Source organism: Periplaneta americana, chromosome 6 (assembly GCF_040183065.1).
Source record: "Periplaneta americana isolate PAMFEO1 chromosome 6, P.americana_PAMFEO1_priV1, whole genome shotgun sequence".
Taxonomy (NCBI): Eukaryota; Metazoa; Arthropoda; class Insecta; order Blattodea; family Blattidae; genus Periplaneta; species Periplaneta americana.
In genome coordinates, this window is record NC_091122.1 from 59,000,330 (window position 1) to 59,022,187 (window position 21,858).

The 21,858-nt window shown below is 35.5% G+C and overlaps 1 protein-coding gene across 1 annotated transcript in view; it reads left to right on the forward strand.

Moving 5' to 3' along the window:
• The window catches only part of SP555 (SPRY domain-containing SOCS box protein SP555), a 94,474-nt gene extending 74,315 nt beyond the window's left edge, over nt 1-20,159 (forward strand). Inside the window, exon 2 of the mRNA XM_069828136.1 lies at nt 537-20,159. Within this exon, the coding sequence (XP_069684237.1) occupies nt 583-1,326 (744 nt within the window). The 5' untranslated portion in view covers nt 537-582 and the 3' untranslated portion in view covers nt 1,327-20,159. The remainder of the gene's footprint in view (nt 1-536) is intronic.
• The last annotated feature ends 1,699 nt before the right edge of the window (nt 20,160-21,858 follow it).

A 21,858-nucleotide genomic window follows, 5' to 3' on the forward strand; every position in this document is an offset into this window, starting at 1 on the left:
AAATAGTCCTACACGATTCCCTAGATTTGGCACCTACTATTATTCTAATTACTCTTTTTTGTAATAGAAATATATTGTTACTATCTGTGGAATTTCCCCAGAATATTATTCCAAAACTCATTACCGAGTGGAAGTATGCAAAGTATACTGTTTTTAAGGTATTGATATTTACTATCTTTTGCATAGATCTAATAGCAAAACAAGCTGAATTTAGTTTGGGGGTAATTTCTTTAATATGATTTTTCTAATTTAACACATTATCGATTCTTAAGCCAAGAAATTTGGTTGTTGTTGCTTCTAATAGGGATCTATTATTAATTATTGCGCTAGAAATTTGCGACGTTGAATTTGGACAGGATTTAAATTGAATTATGATAGTTTTGTTACAATTTAATACTAATTTATTGACTGAGAACCAGTCACATATTTTGAAGAGAATTCACATCTCCTTGACGTTACTTCGTATATTACAAGAAGCTGAATTTGTAGTTGTATAACGTACCAAAACTAAATAATGAGGGAAGTGTATTATTAAGTGTTGCAGGAAATCTGCATGCCGGAGATTAGCCCTGGGGCCAGGTAATGGCCGCCCTGCCTGCCTTGCCTGCCCTGCCTTTACGACACGGTTGCGAGGACCACTGGACATGGAACAGACGCGACCGCAGCCATGAGGTGCGGCTCTACGGTCCAGGACTCCGGGTAGCACACTTCCACCCCAACTGGAGCAGCGGCACTGCCGGAGTGAGGGGCACCAGGGTCCTTAACAATGGCCGCTACTACTGGGAGCTCCGCATCTCGCAGAGGATATTTGGCACGAGCATGATGTTCGGTGTGGGCACTCGGCGCGCGCGCTTGCACGTCGATGCGTTCATGAACCTCTTGGGGGAGGACGAGCACGGGTGGGGACTGTCCCACAAGGGTCTGCTATGGCACGGGGGACGATGGACGCACTATACGAAACCATTCCGTGAAAACGAAGCCACAACAGTAGGTGTTCTGTTTGATGGCATTGCAGGTACTTTAACGTATTATAAAGATGGAACCTGCTTAGGAGTTGCCTTCAAAGGTCTCAACGAAGTGCGTGAGCCTTTATATCCCATAATTTGCTCGACGGCAGCCAAGACAGAGATGACCCTCGCTCTGATGAAGCGGGACTTCGTGAATTTGCAGGATAGGTGTCGTGCAGTGATACTGAAGCGAGTGAAGTCTCAAACACAGCTTGACAAATTGGCTCTGCCTCCTCGTATTAAAGCATATTTGAGCGAACCATTAGCAGATATTGTCCAGCCATTTCAACCAGTCAACAAATATGTGAATTCGGTGTGAAATACGCAGTGTACAAAAGCCTTTGGCCAAGTCAGTGTTTAAAGTGGGTGAATTGCGAAAATGATTTGGAAGAAAGAAGTGGTCAGATTATACTAAAAGCCAGGTTATGAACCGACTAAACCGGAATCAAAGTTCTGTTGCTCTCTTTCTGAGCTCTGTTGCCACATAGTGACGCGAGGTTTAAAAGCATGTTCAGCGATTATGACCGATATGTTTAAAATAACTACTGTATATAGTTCTCAATAACACTATCAACAATATTAGTAATTAAAATTACTGTTTTTAAGAAAGCACGAGCTAATGACGCTGGTACGAAATGCGACTCGTAATGCACGTGGTATTGCAACACTGTCTCCGTGATTCCGTTGCCAGATTTTCGTTAGCAGACGACATTTTCACGTGAGGTCCAATGAAAAGCTCCGTTCTTCTTTTCCTCTCCAACCCCCCCTCACTCAACGTGTCATCGCTGCACAGGCTACCCTTCTAACCCGCACTTTCCTCTCGCCCTACCAACTACTTCCTGTTTAGTCGGTTCATAACCTGGCTTTTAGTATAGGGAAAAATCATTGTGTTTGGCGATACAATGTTTGCATGCTCCTAACAGTCCTTACAAATTATTTGAATTGTTTTATGTGAAGCATCTATGACAAATATACTCATTTGTTATCATCAGGCTTCGGTCCCGGGCACAGAAACGCATGAATTTCAGAACGTACGGACGATAGTGTTGTGTTGGTCGAGTGGACTGGGAGATGGAGCGCGTCGTTACTTCGTGTCTCAACATGTAAACAATCCGTCATAGGACGACACAAAATATATTTCACACTGTACAGATGCAGTATATACAGTACATTCCTAGTGTAGACAATAAATGTCTACCATTAAAGTATTAACGTGAGTTGTAACCTTCAATCAGGTGTCCCTACGCCGAAGCCTGTTACACGTACCGCAGCCAAGCAGCAATACACACAACGGTAATGCACATTATGGACCCACCTGTGCTGTTGCAGTCATCCCACACGGGTTATGACGTCATTTATACTCCGTGTACTCTAAACCTCATATTGGTCACTCTGTGTCCCTAGGCCGAAGCCTGGTTATCATACAGAAAGACTAGTCGTCGTTACATGAAGAATTTTAATTAAAAAATATTAATCAGAAACAATTTTCCAATAAAACCTGAGCCATGCAGAATATATTTTATATTAAAATAATTTATTACAATCTAAATATTCAATAATGCTCAAAATATATTTTAATAATTTTATTTGTGCTGTTCAATGTATTACGTATTCATAAAACGTATTACGCATTGCTGAAATTCATATCAGGTACTGATACAGTAAGAAAATTCCTGAGAAAACAAATTAGTGAAAAAGTCGTCTATAAAATGCCACGTGATTGAGTGCGTGAACATTGAAGGGATTTGTAGAAGTATCATCTCCACATAGATTTGTACCATATTTTGAATAATAATAATAATAATAATAATAATAATAATAATAATAATAATAATAATAAAACAAAATAATGACGCCTTCTGTCGTCTCAAATCATATTCGTTACACGAAACACGAGCTCAAGATAGATATTGCAAAAAGACGTTCGTTAAACTATCTAATTACGATCCGTGTAGATTTACGGAACGTTTAAGGAGGTACTGAAATTAAAAAAAAAAAAAAAAAAAAATCACACTTTGGGATGATATATTCTAAACAACGTGCATTTAACTATGTACACAATGGCGCAAACTAGGCCTTTCAACGACTAATAGTTCCCAAGTTACATAAGCTACCTCTAAACACGTAAACGTGGATACTGGCAATACGTGTGACGTCACACTGCTGCGCTGCACCGCAGCAAGTCCACTGTTGCTTCAGTTAATGACGCTACATTGAATATACTGCAATAATTTACGTCCAAATCGCGAAAAATACCGTTATTCTCTTTTTACGAGCTGCGAGCTTGTACAAAGCAAGCTACGGGTGCGGCGATGTGACGTCAGCAGCAGTGGTGGATAAAATTCCTTCGCTCGTATATTAAGATATGTCTACAAGGTATGATTTTTTCAGTGCCCCTTTAAGCATTAAACATTATAGTTTCATATAACCTATACGGTATATAACAGAAATGTATGAATTTAATCAGTAGATCTATCGGTCTGTATCTGTTGTAATTTTGGCAATTCAATAACAATTACTGAAATTTGAATATGTTTGTAATTTAGTGGAACTATTTCTTATGACTGCACACTAATAAGTGGACATAACATGCACACATCTGTCTTCAATACAGAAATATCAGGAAGATGATCGCCCCCCCCCTCTGCTTAATTCAGGAACATTTTTACATGGCATCAAATCTTTGTGAATATTTTACAATAAGTATAATTTTATTTTCGTGTTCATAATTATATGATCACAGTAGGCCAATAACAAAATGCGTTTCACAGGTTACGAAGGATTTTTGGGGAGAGAAAAACTGTCAAGTTTTCTTTATATACCTACAGTATATTCTATGTATACAAAGTTACTTTTTGACTGATAGCAATACTCCGTGAAGTTACACATTAATGTAAATCTATTCCCATGTGATGTAAATAGCAGACACAAATTTTAAATGTAAATACATCTTTCTGTGGCCAGTTTTCATACGTTTGAAATATTCTTCCTCCATTTATTTCTATTTTCCCAGTCACCATTTTCTTTCATTCATAGTGTTCTGCTCAAGAACAGGCCTTTCACTGCAAACCTAGCATTCTCCAGTCTTTCCTATTTTCTGCTTCCTCTTAGTCTCCGCATGTCATCCATATCTATTATTTGATATCTTCTTCTGCCCCGAACTCTTCTCTCGTTCACCATTCCTTCCAGAACATCCTTCACTAGACAGTAGACAGTTTCTTCTCAGCCAGTGACTCAGTCAATTCCTTTTTCTCTTCCTGATCAGTTTCAGCATTATTCTTTCTTCATCCACTGTTTCCAACAAAGCTTCGTTTCTTATTCTATCTGTCCATTTCACACGCTCCATTCTCCTACATATCCACATTTCAAATGCTTCTAGTCGTCGCTTCTCTTCACTTCGTCGTCTCAATTCATGCCCCATGTTTCTGCCCCATATAATGCTATACTCCACACAAACCACTTCACTAGTCTCTTCCTTAGTTCTTTTTCCAGAGGTCCGCAGAAAATGCCAAAAAGCTGCAATGTGTTTGGGGCTGGATAGCAGACAGGCGCCCTAAATAATAATAAAATGTATAATTCCACCAAGATGGAAGAAATGGTATCTGTAAGAGATTTCTCTCCTTTCCCACCGGAAAACGTATTTTCCAAATTAATTACCGGTACTGTGCCAGTAACTTCTTAAAGAAAGATAGCCACATCAAAACGACATCATCATTTATCAAAAAGTATATTATGTGTATCGTGTCTCCATTTTTCCCCTCACACCTCCCATGTCAGGTGTGTATATTGTTCAGATGCTGTAAGAGTATAGCTTATATACACTTTATATTTTATTATTATTGATCAAAGATGAATTACCGTTACACCATACCATACACTAATTTTTGTGTATGCGTATCTAAATGTGTCTTATAGAAAATCCGTCCCTGAGTATGAATTGTGAACTAGTCCTACATTGTTAATACCAATATTGTTACAATGTATACAATGAATATTTGAGTATTTTGACTGCTTTATTTTTATGTGTTATGGCAATACCCTCAAGAACTAGATATAACTTACTGTAAAGACAATATTTTCAACAATGCCGCCCTTGATTCTTTCATCTGAAGTTCTTTTGCCAGAATTCTGGCCGAATATGTTCACTCCTGAATTTACATTAAGTACTACTAAAGTATGACAATCAGATTTTTCATCATTCCAAAACTTCTCCAGAGCTTTCTTCTAATTTTTAAAATAAACGTAAAAGCATGGAAAATTAAACCGCGTAAATGGACTTATTATGTGTCTAGTAAAATTCGTGACTATATTATTCTTTAAAGACTGACTGCGCGTGTATAGCGGCGAGTTTTTGAATGCAATAAAAGTAAGTGCACGTTTTCAAATATATTATATTTATATAATTTAATAATTAACAGTGGACTATTTGTCACTAATCAAACCCTACCTAACCTTTACACTAACAATGAGACTCATTCTCACTACTCTGTCTCATATCAACTTATAAACATAAGAAAAGGATATATGTAGGCCTACGTATATTCTTACGTCTTAGCCTAATTAATATCTATATATGACATATCTCACCAATCAGAAAAATGCACAACATATTTTTGTATTTAAATTAAAATACACAAAACTTCACGGATTTTGAAATGTTATAGATAGTATGATACTAAAAATAGCTTAGCGTTAAAAAATCTTCAAAGATCAAGATACCATAAATATACTGTATATAAAACAATATACTCATGCTGACATGTGTGAGGGGCCCATTATAATTACCATTGATAATTATTGATAATTATCAATCTTTTCTCATAGTAATGATATCGTAAAATGGCATAGCTTCGTACTAAAACATAAAAAAGTTTGGAATATTAGGTTCTTACAGTAAACATATTAAGTTGTAAACTGAAATGCTACAGCATTGTCAGAAAGAGAGAGAGAGAAATAACTCGTCCGGCCTTAATTAAGGATGACCACGAGGATCCGGAAATTAATAGCAAATAAATATAATTAACAACATATTGTAAATGTCATAAATGACTGAGGAAAATAAGTTGTTACTTCATCTATAATAAGTTCATAATTTTTACAGCACAAATGAAATTTTTCTGCTTTAGAATTACATACAGTTACAGCTCACTTCGTTTTCGATTACATGTTACGTATTATTTAAATTAGGAATTGACCACAAAGTACAATTCTTATACGTATCGTAAATACATATACCTGTTTAAGCTTGTATTAAAGTCTCAAATTAGCTTACCATAGCAAACGTCGGCTAAGCTTGATTATTCGTTTGTCACTCACTTGTACTGTTTTTGCACTCAACCACTCACGCTAACCAGTTACTGTCTGTCTCTGAGAAGTTGTCTCCGCCGTATGAGATATCTTTCTCATCGACGCGGAACAGTGCTATACGCAGAATTTGTCAAGGGCGGAGTCATTATTAAAATTGTTTAAAATTTACATTATCGGTATTTTAAATTTTGATTATGATTATGATTATTATTATTATTATTATTATTATTATTATTATTATTACTATTATTATTATTATTATTATTATTATTATTATTATTATTATTTCACCATATATTTATTAATATTATACCACAGTCTAGTATATACAGTCACGAAGCTCAATACGTAGGGAATAATATGCATCCATAGATAATTGCTAACCACTAGGATCGCTACTATCGCCTCAGCACAGACAATGCGAAATAGTCTCGGCACAGTCTATTGAGTACTCTCATCACCTCAAGCTTCGTGACTGTATATACTAGACTGTGATTATACTATGTTCTAATAGAACATATTCATGAATGTCCTTATAAAATCTTTGAAACAATTTTTTTCAGTCATCCTATCTTTGTTACTCTGACAGTGGAAAATTAGAGAAGGGAAAACCATTATGGATAGAAAAAATACTCAAAACTAAATAAGCTTTTTTTTTAGTTCAAGGGGCGGGTTCAAACCCGGTAACCCTCCCCCCTTGCGTACGCCCCTAAGGCGGGAAGATGATGTTATATCATATTATCATCTCTCGATTGCAGATGGATACTTGCATTACTATTGCTACTAATGACGTAGTTCAGATGGAGAGGATGTAGCAATTGTTTCTCTAACATGCAGTCATCAGTACAACATATTATAATTATACAAGCCGAACTCATAGTAGTTTTAGATTCTATGTGGTTCTACAGCATTATGATGCCGTAATCATTTAATGTTTACATTCCTTTCAGGTCTAAACTTCTCAGTGCAAGACAGTAGGTTTATTTTTTTGTTAGATTCCAGGGAGCGACGCGACTTCAACACTTATTCTTGTGTAGCCTATTTCGCGCAAAAATGATACAAGTGAATACTGGGCACTTTATCTTTTTCATGTAATGTACAGTATGTACATCAATGCGGCACTTTTAGTAAAATAGAACGTCTAGTCGACAGTCAAGCTCTCGCCATGTTTTAAGCAGCATGTCAGTTTGTGTAGTTACGATCACACGCATATTACAACCCTTAGGCTTTTCAATATCGACAATTGATGATTAGTTAAATAATGGTCTCGATATAACCTCACTTTAAGCAGTGATCTAAGATGTGAGCTCTGTTCTATAGTAACCTAACCTAATCTACTGTACTGCATCATACAATAAATTCTGTTTATACGCATGAAGTATACGTTACAAATTGAGTGATAAGCGGAGGAATGGCATACGCAACCACCAATCGATACCAAAGACTGGCTGCATTATATCTTGAGAACAAAGAGACTAAAGAGTAAATTCTGTTGATCAATACGAAAATTTCTCATTCGGGTACGTCTATAGCGCTCCATTCCTTTGGCCTCATTCACGAGAAATGGGCTTATGTAAAATGATCATTGTTTACTAATCGAATTATTTATAGTCTTTAAGGGAGAAAAAAAACTGGCCACTCTACTCCTTTATCTCCTGGCCTAGTTACCTCATAAGTGGCGCCTTGTTGGCATCACATGTGAGGTTCAGACCTGTCTTCGGGCAATTGACTAAACATAGTCTTTATCTGAAGCCCAATAATATTAAAAGGTTTAGGACTAGACTTGACATGCTCCTCAGATGGGTTTGACGAATAGTGAGATGGACGTTACATGTATTGGAGGAGAGACAGCCAGAGTTGATTCCCGACGGAAAAAGTCAACGTTGTCAGATTCTGCAGATAGAGCACGTGGTGATGAGGTTATTGATGAGCACAGGTTTGAAATTTGTGATGAGAGCTGAAACAGCTTTTTATGATAGAAAGACTGTGATAGAAGTTTTAAAGTTCGGTTCCAGCTTTAAATGTCCCTGTGTCAAAATTATAATGCGGAATACACATTCAAATAATAATAATAATAATAATAATAATAATAATAATAATAATAATAATAATAATAATAATAATAATAATAATAATAATAATAATAATAATAATCGTACCTCGTATTAACATTACAATAAAGTGAGCAACAAAACTGTTACCTACGATATTAAACAAATAGAAAGATTGATTGTATTTTTGTGGGTTTTCCAAAAATTATTTCACGTAAATCCTACCGTATTATGAAAGGGTAATCCACAAATGAGTTTCAACATATAGGCCTAATAGCTTTTATTAAAGCCAGGGCCAGATATTTATGGAGATCGCGAAAAACACGACATAATAGATATACAATAGATTTTTGCTAATCTTTACGAATTAAGTGATTCTGATTAATAAATATGCGGATAAAACAATCGCGACAAATCGCGAAATACAATTCTAATAGCGAAATATGAACGCATTCGAGAATTATTACTAATGCATCGTTTTATAGCGAATTTCATATTCTGAGTTTTTTTGTTCGGATTTTTTTTTCACTTGAATTTGTTATACATCCAAGTAGGCTACATTACATGGTATTCCCGGTGTTCTGATTACATTGGTGAACTCAAAAGATGGAGAATTCAATATTTCAATAATAATTTGAAAGTGTTAATTTGAACGCTGCAAGTTTTTTTTCTGTTTTTAATGAATGTGTGTTAAATACAGTCTCAATCCAACAAATATTGTCATTGGCCATACCGCATCTTTAGCAGAATCCAACAAACCTTTACTGTTAATTATTTTGAAAGTAATATTCATACTGAGTTAATATTCCAATTTCAAAATAATTGTTTTTTTCCAAAATTTCCATTAATCTCCGCCAAGAGTACAAATCAATCTCCAATAATCTCCGCCGACACTAATATTAAAAAACACAAATTATACAATTAATCTCCATAAATATCTGCCTCTGATTGTAGCACAGCCCTAGGCTGCTGGTGCAATATGAACTTTCCTAAAAACGGTCACCGATAGGCAGAAGAATTCCAGTGTATACAAAATGTAAAATCAAGTGATTCAAAGGAGCAAGTTAAGAATAATAAGAAACTGCAATAAAAGCTGGAGGGAAAATTGTTATTTATGACGACATGTTTTAAAGCCACGTGCTCAGTTCATGTCAGAGTCCAATTCTTGGCTGTCCATATCTTATCATTGAGGTGTACTAAGAGAAATTTACAACTATAACCCACAACAGCAAGGTATACCTGTCTAGCTTCACCACAACATTTAAAAACCTTGGACAAACTATGTGGACACAGTATATATTATGAGTTATGTATTATTAAACATATAAATATAATCTACAATTTTAGTTGTTCACAAAATCTGCACTGAACATATAACTCAGGAAATCAGTCACTACAATAACAGGCTCATGTAAACAGCACAAAATCATCATGGCTCATTCCTAAAGATATCGATAGAAAAACCCAGTTAATATAGTAAAGGACTGTTATATAATTGCACTATTACAGAACTTCACATCTGTGGACCGTGACAAAATTGCTAAGTTATTGCTTTGTGATGAAGGAATATTTGAAATGACGTACAGGCAACCCCCCTTTGAACACGACTTAAAAACCGTAAAAATGCAGCCTCTATCACTTTCGAGCAAGCTAAAAGACTAAATAGATATATAACATGTAAATACTATTTTCACAGCTTGTACAAAGTTGTAAGTAGTTTTCTCTATTTATCACAAGTGTAAAATGAATATCCTTGAACCATCTGAACTTATTAATAAAGGTCACACAGGCTGACTTTGTACAGGACACTGAAGGAGGGCTATCTACAAGAATCCTGCCAAGTGTTCTTCTGTATGTCACAAGAAAGGAGACTTCGGAATATCCATTGGATTTCTTCTTAAGATAGCCCTTCCAAAATATTTAGCTTCTACAAAGCTGTTTGTATGATTAAGAACGCAAATGTATTTTCCTTGTTGGCGATAAACTGTCATTCTCATTATTTAATTTAAAACATGAAAAAGTTACAATTCCTACATTTCCAGTTATGTAATATAATAAGTAAGGTAGGGCATATTATTAACTTACCGCAATTAAATTCATCTGTTGTTGAATTTAAACATTAATTGAATTGTCATTTCAGTATTATTATTATTATTATTATTATTATTATTATTATTATTAATGTTGTTATTGTTGATGTGATAAGTGTTGTTCTTTTGTACATTTATTTCCTATATTTTATTATTAGTAAAGCTCGGAAGTTCCAACTTTCTATTCTGGACACATAGCTAGGGACAGGACTTCAGTATAAACAAATGCAAGCTTCCCACATGAATGTACAGTCGGGTCTACTGAAAATGTGGTCACTGCCTAAAACACCTTATTGATATCAAGCCAGGTTAAGTAAAATAAACAATATTATCTTAACCCCCTCAAGCCTGATGTACATTATAATGTACATTCTTTTTTGGAATGTCTTGGATACTTTTAAATATTTTGAAAAATTCAATATGATAGAAATGGAGAATATTATTTTTGAAACATTTCTATATCTGAATTAAAAATAAAATTTAAAATTTTGGGGCCCCGGGGATCAAAACTGTTTCCATATTTTGATTTTCTGTGAAGACATGATTTGGAAATTTTGGATCCCCAGAATGATTATGTGACCAGTTTTTTTTTTTTTTTTCATTTTTTTTAAATATAAATTCAGGTCTGAAGGAGTTAAATAAACAAGCATAATATTCTAATTTCTTTCGTAAAATTTATTTATTATTACCTTATATATTTGCAGATAAAATCATCTTACCAGGTCCATCAGAAAGGATAATTTTCATAACATTTGCAACAAATACTGTATCCCTTCTTGATCCGTTGTTTCGTCTTAGGAAACCCAATTTTATTGTCTGCCACTGTTTTTCTTATATCGGTACTGACTAAAACATTGGCATAACAACCTTTTGTGTACCTTCCGTGTGTGTTTTTTATTCTGTGAACTGCTTTGAAAAAGGGTTGTTCACTTTATAAACTGGAATCTTCGCCTACTTGAATGCAATTTCTTCCTCCATCTGCTGCTCCAACAATGCTACAAGTTTACAATGCTTTTCAGTGTTCTTCAATGAATCTTCGTTTCCACCCCCAAGTTTGTGTTTGGTACAGCTTACAATACATAGTCGATTCCCGATAATTCGCGTCAGGTTAATTTGCTTCCACGTAATTCGCAAACCTTTTTGGGGGAGGGGGGGGAAGTAACTTTGTCATTTCCGATTTTATTCAATTAACACTTTCTCTCTCCTCTGAAACTCCTCTCCTTTCCTTCTATATTCCAACATCTGGGCTATTTACTCGTGTCTTCTTGTGATCTGATCATAGATGTACTGGACTGCGTCCTGGTTGTGAATGAACTAAATGTGAAGTGAACGCGAAACATGAGACGGTACACTTCCTACACAATTCAAGCGACGTCCTGATAACGTCATGTTTTCAATAGCCTTTTTAGGCAGTGACCATTTTGTCTGTAATCGCGACTGTAAGCCAGACTCTGTGTGAGTTTGTTTAATTTAAGCCTGTTGCCTCAGCCAGGCACAAGGAATACAAGGTCGGAACTTCCGAGCTTTAATTACGCTGGTCAACAATGATTTTGTTAAATGTACAATTTCTGCTGTTTCTATGTAGTATCATCTACTGGTTCCAAAATGAAGTCAGAATTTTTCTATAACCCACCATTTTTTTGTAATTTTAGAAAAATGTATTTATTTTTATAGCTATATACAGTCCTTAACATGCTAATGGAAAGCAAATATTTCATTTTATTGCTTTAACAATTGACCTATAACTTTAGATCACTGTTGCCTGTGAAATCAGCATTCATAAAAATGAATTTTATTCCTCATAAGACTGCAAGAGTAAGTATTAATTCTCAGTCGAGCTGGAATTTACAATCATGAAACAAGTTTCATAACCCATGTTTTCTTTGTTCTAATTTTAAATGTGGTAAAAGTGTCTTATAAAGTGAAACATATCTCGAAATACTGTGTAAATCACAAACAATTTGTTACGTTTTTGGTTAATTAATTTTGAAAGCACACAGGTGAATTTTACTACACTAGGTTAAAAGAGCTTACGAATGTTCGTTTGATTGCAAAATAGAGGAGGACAGGAACTGGGCCCCTGAAATCTGTTGTGCTCAATGTAATTTTATTAGCCTAACTGGTTGGCTAAAAGGATCCGGTCATATGCCTTTTCCAGTTCTAGTGATATGCCAGGAACCTAAGGATCATTCAACAGACTGTTACTCTCTAGGAACCACAGATTAGAAGATTACAGAGAACTTGTCAGCAAGCTGATTCAGAACTATAACGTGATGGGGTGTCATGCATCTCTCAAAATAACTTCTTGGATTTTCATCTATTTTTTCTTTCCTCAAAACCTTTGGGTAGTGAGCGACGAACATGGTGAGCATTTTCATTAGAATTTTTTTGAAATAGAAAGATGCTTACTTACTTACAAATTACTTTTAAGGAACCCGCAGGTTCATTGTTGCCCTCACATAAGCCCGCCATCGGTCCCTATCCTGTGCAGATTTAATCCAGTCTCTATCATCATAGCCCACCTCCTTCAAATCCATTTTAATATTATCCTCCCATCTACGTCTCAGCCTCCCCAAAGATCTTTTTTCCCTCCGACCTCCCAGCTAACACTCTATATGCATTCCTGGCTTCGCCCATACGTGCTTATTGTAAGGTTTCGTAACAAGCTGTTTTTTACGGTGATGGGTTGTTAGCCCTTCGCCCAACCCCCAAGCTGGAGGACCATCTCCTATCGGCTGTCAGCAACTGGAGGCCATCTCCTCTATCCGCAACCTGAGGACACGCTATGCTGTGGTGACAGGGACCCACAATACATGGAATAGAAAGATGTTACCAGGGAAAATGGAGCCCAAATATTGTCAGACTACTGCTGGACACTCAAAACAGATGTTTCTCAAGCGAAGTATAGCTTAAAATCTATTTTACACACATTTTAGGTAAAATGTTACAAGGTAACTAGAAAAGTCTGAAGTGCATTTCATACAATTACTCAAAAATCCTGGTGATAGAACAATTTTGAAAACAGATCTGAAATCAGCACGGAAAATGATATAAGAATCACCCATTATTTATCTTTTAACAAAAAAATATGTTTAATTTTGTTGACCAGTGTTATCAGTCTGTCTTGTATAATAAGCACATGACAATACAGTTAATTTTTTTACATAGTGACGCCAAGATTTGTTGTAAGAGAAATAAGGTGAAGATAACAATGTCTATAATTTACTGGCAGGGATCTTTATAATCGTACTTAATTTTTTTCAAACTATTCCATTGCTGCTGTCATTGTTCACAGAGCCAAAATCATTTAATGCACTCAAAATCATGTTTTTTAATAAAAAATGGGACCTGATCCTTCCCTTTTTTTGAGCTACAAACAGGCATGTACCGAAATTCATTTCGTTATTTCTCTTCTTGAAAATAAGTTGATGAAACTTAAAATGTCAAATTATAATTTATGCTTTTATGGTAAATGTAGCATTTGCTTTTAATTGAAAGAATATTCCTTCCTTGTATATTATTATTCAAAATGTTTTGATTACTAGTTCACTTCGATAATGTTAAAAGTATTTTTTATCGGTTTCTCTTAATTATACAATGGCATCTTCGTGGAAATATGGACACAATGAAAACAGGATAAGATGGAAATTTTTACCTAAGTCACAGCTAGAACATTACAAAATGGAGCATATGGTCATTTTGCTAACAAACATATCCCAAATCTAAAAGGTAAATTAGTGAATGACAGCTAGTATTTTAAGATCTCAGAATGAAAACTCACGGAGAGAAGAGGGGGGGGGGGGGGCGGAGATGTAAATCTTACTTAAGAAAGTGTGTATCTGTAAGAAATTAAGAACACTGTTATCTGAAGAATTTATTGCCTTTGTCAAGTTTGGTTAAAATCAGTCAATTGTTTCAAAAACTTTCTTTGTGCATGTTCTAGCTTTTTTTAATTAATTCGGTGAATTTATATATAGAAAAATGATCTTTAAGATCAGCATATGCACTTCTTGGTGATAATCATACTTACGAGATACATATCTCACCTATTTAAAATTGGCGGATTTTAAAATGACAAGGAAAATATAATTAAATTTGGAATACCTACTGGAATTTCGTAAGATGGAAAATACAAATGCTTCCTTCTACTTTAGGAGATATTTGAAAACCTTAAAATGCACAAAATCTCTGCAATCTTACCACAATATACCAATTCAATCTGAATTTAAATTGGGAGACATTTTTTATCACTCGATGTTTTAATTTCAGCTGAATGCTAGACTTTCATAACAATGCCTGTGATAAAAAGCTTAAAATGGGGTTATATGAACATCAAATTTATGTTAAACAAGAAGAATATGAAATTGTATAGTATTGCAGAAAAATATCTTCGGCTTTAGAACAACAAAATGTCAATAAGAGATTATGCTGCTCATAACTCAAAAGATAAACATTTTGTGAATGCATATCAAATGCAATGCGAGTATGTACAAATTTCTATATCTTCGGTCTGTTATAAAAGGTCTTCACTCACGCTAAATTTTCTACTATCATCATAGCAATTTGTGATTAAACAGAATTATGGGTAGTAGACATCTCAATACTGTTACCGCAACAAAAGAATCGACTTCTGACATTCTGAGTGAAGCAAATGGAAGGTACATGGCCAGAGAGAGCACTGCAGCTTTCTTCCTCTCCTATCCACAGACAGACAGTAGGCAGGCAGGGAGACAAAGATTTTATTGTGTTTATTACTGACATGCACAGAAGGAAGTGTTTACTGTGTGATGACAACTGAGTTCGGGATCTATGAGGTCTGGTCAAAAAGCTTCAAGATGTGGTCACCCCTGAGAAACTACTGCTAACGGTTGAAGGAGGGGGGTTTCCTAAAGCTGCATTCCCAACCGCAACCTCCTTGGACAAACAGATCAGCTGTAAACCTTTTGTTGGCGTCAATGAGTCACAAGGCCGTTGTCGCGTGTGTGAAGAACTGGAAAATCTCACTGAAACGAACCGTAACTTTTTGACACATACGAGCTCGTATCATAACCAGTAATGAAACATAGGTGTATGGATATGATCCAGAAACAAAGGCCCAATCATCAAACTTTCAGGTCCAGTATAACTCCCTGTAAAGTTGATTTGATATTGCATCGGTGTCTGGTAGAGTTCCTGGTAGCTCAGTTGGTAAAGTGTTGTACATTTAACCAAAGCTCCCAGGTTCGATACTCAGCTCCGGAACAATTTTTCCCTCCAAATTATTCAAATCAACTTTACAGGGAGTTATACCTGAAAGTTTGATTTGCATAATACACGTTACTGTTCGTTAACAGAAAACCACAATTTAAGTCACAGAGGGTCAGTGTGCACTCAATATTGGTTGCTTGACGGTTGTCAGCACACTTTGAAGTCTGTCGATATTGAGGAAAAAATTGGATTGGTGTCTGGTAGAGTTCCCGGGTAGCTCAGTTGGTAGAGTGTTGGTACGTTTAACTAAAGGTCCCAAGTTCAATACCCGGTCCTGGAATAATTTTTCCTTCCAAATAATTCAAATCAACTTTACAGGGAGTTATACCTGAAAGTTTGATTTGCATTATACATGTCACTGTTCGTTAACAGAAAACCACAATTTAAGTCACACAGAGTTAGTGTGCACTCAATATTGGTTGCTTGACGGTTGTCAGCCCACTTTGAGGTCTGTAGATATTGAGGGTCTGGTAGAGTTCCCGAGTAGCTCAATCGGTAGAGCATTGGTACGTTTAAAAAAAAAGGTCCCAGGTTCGATACCCGGCCCCGGAACAATTTTTCCATCCAAATTATTCAAAGGCTCAATCCTCACAATGGAAGTCACAAAATTCTCCTCGGCCCAAGAAAGTGAGACAAGTGAAGTAAAAAATGTCAAAACAATGCTGTTTTCTTTGACATTAGAGGTGTAGTACACTATGAATTCGTTCTCAGGAGCCAAAAAATTAATCAATACTTCTACAAAGAAGTTTTCTGAGCGAGAAAGTGTGAAGAAAGCGTCCCGAATTGTTTCAAAATCAGAGTTGGATTCTCCACCATGACAATGCACCTGCCCATTCTGCCTTCTCCATCAAAGAACATCTTACTTACTTACTTACAAATGGCTTTTAAGGAACCTGCAGGTTCATTGCCGCCCTCACATAAGCCCATCATTGGTCCCTATGTTTCTGTGGTCGTGCCAGAGAATCAATCCCTTTCCGAGGCTTACTGTATGGATTCGTAACAAGCTGTTTTTTACGGTGATGGGTTGTTAGCCCTTCGCCCAACCCCCAAGCTGGAGAACCACCCCTTATCGGCTGTCCACGACTGCCTATTCAATATATTCGCAGCTACCCTCCATATCTGGAGGTAGTCTCCTCTATCTGCAACCTGAGGATGTGCCATGCCATGGTGATAGGGACCCACAATACATGGTCAAAGAACATCTGGCCCAAAAAATCCCTGATTACTCCATTCTCCCTATTACCCAGATTTGGCTATCACAGACTTTTTCTTGTTTCCCCGACTAAAAATGAAACTTAAAGGGCGTAGGTTCGATGACATTTCTATCATTAAAAAGAATGTAACAAGGGAACTAAACAGTCTCCAGGAAAGTGACTTCTAAAGGTGCCTTGAAATGTGGCAGGGACGCTGGCAGACCTGTATTATATCAGGGGGAGAGTACTTTGAAGGAGAAGAGCACAGTTATCCTGTAAGCAGTGCTGTCATGGTAATTTTTTTCTTGGCCATACGCCCCACCCCTTTTCTCCCTTGAAATATATTTTACTCTCCTCTATCTCTCCGACTGTCATTTAATGATTTTTTTTATATTAAAAAAGAAGTAAAGAAACTGTTTTGCTTTACATTTTAATTGTACAACAAGCTTGATTTAAAGAATACACCATGCAGCACCACAGTAGATGCACACTTGTCTCAATCTTGGAGGATATATTTGCAGCACTTCTTGCTTTTCAACCATTATTTTTTATAATTCTGGATTCCAGTGCTGCAGAGGTGGACAATTTTTGTTTATGAACATCAAATAAAATACATTAGGAACAGCAAGAGATGGTCTAAGATCTGTACAGATCTCCACGTACAAAACTTAGGCACCCATATTTATTTATTTATTTTATTGGGTTATTTTACGACGCTTTATCAACATCTAGGTTATTTAGCGTCTGAATGAAATGAAGGTGATAATGCCGGTGAAATGAATCCGGGGTCCAGCACCGAAAGTTACCCACCATTTGCTCGTATTGGGTTGAGGGAAAACCCCGAAAAAACCCGAACCAGGTAACTTGCCCCGACCGGGATTCGAACCCGGGCCACCTGGTTTCGCGGCCAGACGTGCTGACCGTTACTCCACAGGTGTGGACAGGCACCCATATGCTGTATGGCTCTATACAGACAAAATTTTCTTTTCCCAATACACATTGTTTAAGGCACAAATGGGACACAAAGCATGGACCGACATCAATGCTAGATTAGCAACACCACCATACTTAGGCAGGGCAGATCACATTAGGAAGTTTAAATGTAGAAAACAAAGAATGGACGTGGCAAAATTTTCCTTTGTTAACCGCACAATAGTAGACTGGAACAGCTTACCTGTGGCAATCTTTCAGGGCGGTCCTCTCAAAATCAATACATTTAAGGAAAGGTTGAGAAGATTAGACTGAAAGTAATTGTAGGGCAGGGTAACTATCTAAGATGTGTCATGTAGTTAAATAAGTTGATATGTAATTTAGTTGATATGTAAATAAATTAAGGTGATATGCAATTACTTAAATTGGTAATAGTTGGGTGAAATAGAAGTACTTATAAGTTAGGTTTACTTTTGCTTATTGTAGGCGTTATTATAGAATAGTTTTTATTTATAGTCCTAGGTTTATTGCATCTATTTATTTACAGTTAGAAATAAAATTTAGGTTTATTTTATTTTATTTTATTTATTTGTTTTTCTTTTATTGCTGTAATTATTGTATTATTGTGATGGTATTATTGTATATTATATATCACTGCCACCGGGTGTATACCCAATTGTATTGTTAATAAATACATACATATACATTAATTTAAAAAATCGTAGGTTCCCATACGATGTATGGCCTCGTATGGCCTCCATGACAGCACTGCCTGTAAGTATCTTCATTGTTTTTACATGAAAACTGTCTTGAAACTTTTTGATCAGACCTCGTATGTGACAGCACTATCTTCACTTGTGGCACCACAAAGATGAATGATGAACTGCATTTCTATTGAATGGCCCATACAGGTTGTCGTAGAAGGGAATTCAAAATAGATGCTATGGAGCTGTCAGAAGTCAATTCTTTTCTTGCTACAGCTTTAGTGCGAAAAGTAGCTTGTGTATTAAGTGGGAGTATTTTCAAAATAATTTAGTTTCTTAACTTCTTGACACATTTTACATACAACCAACATGGAATATACTAATTTAATGTTGTCTCTTTCATGAAAATAGAATTAGTCTAGTCGCAGACAGCATCTATATACATATTTTCACGGTAAAAATCCCGTGAATCTCTTCGCCTGTGCCATATGAATGAAACTTACCATGTTACAGGTTGTATATGTAAATTTATTTTAAGAAAATAAAAATTAAAACTACTTAATATCTCCTGTATTGTTCACATGCACATAAGTAATGCCAATAAATAATGGTAATAAAGTAATTATGTTGATGCTGTAAATTCACTGCTTTTGTACACAAACTTTTATCACTTTAACTTGCGTACTAAATGTTAATACAATGAGAGCCATTAAAATTGGACAAGAAATGAAAAATTATGTCTGATGAGCATTATAATATTCACTCTATAGAACAGTGGCCCACCTTTTCATTCGTTCACTAGATGCAATGCTAATAGTACGCCATGATCAGGTCAAATACTGCAATTTATCAGGCTTAAAGAATGAAGAGGGCTTTCATTTACGATTGTGATATGATACAAGAAAAAATATGAGAACTGAAAGAGAATTGTAGAAACAAAGTAGTATGAAACAATCACAAACATATAACATTTTTACTATGATAGCAACCTATCTGGCATTGCATATGCAAGCAATGACACTTGTAAAATCCACATTTATATACATACAATATACCGGTAATGATAAATATATTTGCTTTGAGAGTATCCTGTTTGTTAAATTAAATGTTAGAATAAACACAGTAGGTAATCCAGAAAAACTGTTCAGTAATTCTCAGTATCTTCTGTGTTGTCCTTTAAATGTGTAACTAGTCATAGCAGATGTGAGATACTGTATGCAAGAATTTAATACCTGTATGTTACAAATTTGTATGGTGAATGAGTACTGGATGTATGAAACACGAATCTATAGATGAAGAGGTAATTGCTTCACGAAATTAAAGAACGAGTGTGTCAATGTATGAACGTGTACTTATGACTTGTATTACATAACTGATACATTTATTTATATATTTTTGAAAATTTTGTTATGGAAGTAGAATTACATTTCTATATTTGTCTTTGTTGTATAATTGGGAAATTTAAATATAATATTTTGTTATTTTGGTTATCTAGTAGAGCAGGCAAGAACATAGAAGATGCAATATATGTCGAATAAAAGAGAACACACAGCAGGAATAGTAGTAATGGTTTGAATAGTAACACTGTTCTTTTGAAAATATGTATTAATAAAAGACTTTTTATCATGAACAGGATGGAAATTTGATTCCTAAATCAACCTCTCAATGTACATGGCCAAACATATTGTTAATACTCCCTCTGTTCCAAAATATGGTATAGAAAGATGTCATTTATTCTGTTCCAAAATATGGTATAGAAAGATGTCATTTATTCTGTTCCAAAATATGGTATACATTTGTTAGTACTCCCTCTGTTCCAAAATATGGTATAGAAAGATGTCATTTATTCTGTTCCAAAATATGGTATACATTTGTTAGTACTCCCTCTGTTCCAAAATATGGTATAGAAAGATGTCATTTATTCTGTTCCAAAATATGGTATACATTTGTTAGTACTCCCTCTGTTCCAAAATATGGTATAGAAAGATGTCATTTATTCTGTTCCAAAATATGGTATACATTTGTTAAAGTTCTGAGTAATATAATGTAACTTCAACATATCTTCTAGATCATACCTGCACAAACAGCGCTTGACGAGCGCGCACGCTCCTTCAGAGCAGGAGAGCGGTGTTTACCGCTCGCCGAAACGGAGAGGAAGATATGTCAGAATGACATAGACTTGCTATAGGTAGAGGAGAGGGAAACGACCAGTCAGTTATCTAGTGGAGTGCAGTGTGTAGGCCTATTCTCAGTAACTGTTTCACGTTGCTTACCTGCTGCTACAGTACAGTATGGAGGAATCTAAAAGACGGAACATAACATTTAACGATTTACAGCTCGAACTTACTGATCTTCAATGTGACCTAAGCGCTAAAAATCGTTTGAATAATACTACTATTCTGGTTGAGTTTTACAAGACTAAACATTAGCAATAATATCCACGACTACACAGGCTGGCTGTGAAAATGATTGCTATGTTTGGCTCAACATTTATATTTGTGAGCAACTGTTTTCTATAATCAATTTTAATAAAGGCAGACATCGAACATCTGTAACTGATGTTTCATTACGATCAGTAGGCTACTGTTCCTTTTAGCTGCCAACAGCATAAAACCTCGCTTTGATGTACTGATAAATAAAAATATAACAAAATGATATTGTACATTTAAGTAGCTATAGAATTTCTATTATTTCTGTAAAATAAATATTTCTTTATTAATTAATAATAGTCCAAGATAGTTTTGCAAACACTGAACGGGAATACAATTCATAAACACTCGTAATAGTACTTCCTTTTGTGTATATTTTGTACGAGATCACTCCTTCTTCCAGTCCACCCTTACACAGAGCGCAGCTAATATCTGCATTCCACTCGTGAGCTGTGAGCCAGCTCGGAGAGCGCAAACCTTGTGCAGGCCTGTTCTAGATGCTTATTTGTTTGATTAATTAAGATAAGAAAAACTAATAAATAAAGTACATTTTATTCTGTGTGATGTCACATTAATAAAAGAAAAAATAAACATTGTTTTAAGCGAGACAAATTAACATAAAAACTGCAATAAATTACGACCCATTTTTATATGACTATTGTGCCTTAGATGTTCTATTCAAAATTGACTGGATTGGTGTTACGTTTTCTGCAACAGGAACAACACAGCAGGTGCCCATTTGGTTTCTATTCATAATGAACTGTTTAAATATTATACTTAGTTTGATGCACTACAGAAGGTTAGAAACATTCACAACTGCACTGTCTGATAGTCCCTTCACTACTGAACACAATACCACACCGCAAAATATTTCGTGCGTGCATGCGAAATAATCAAACT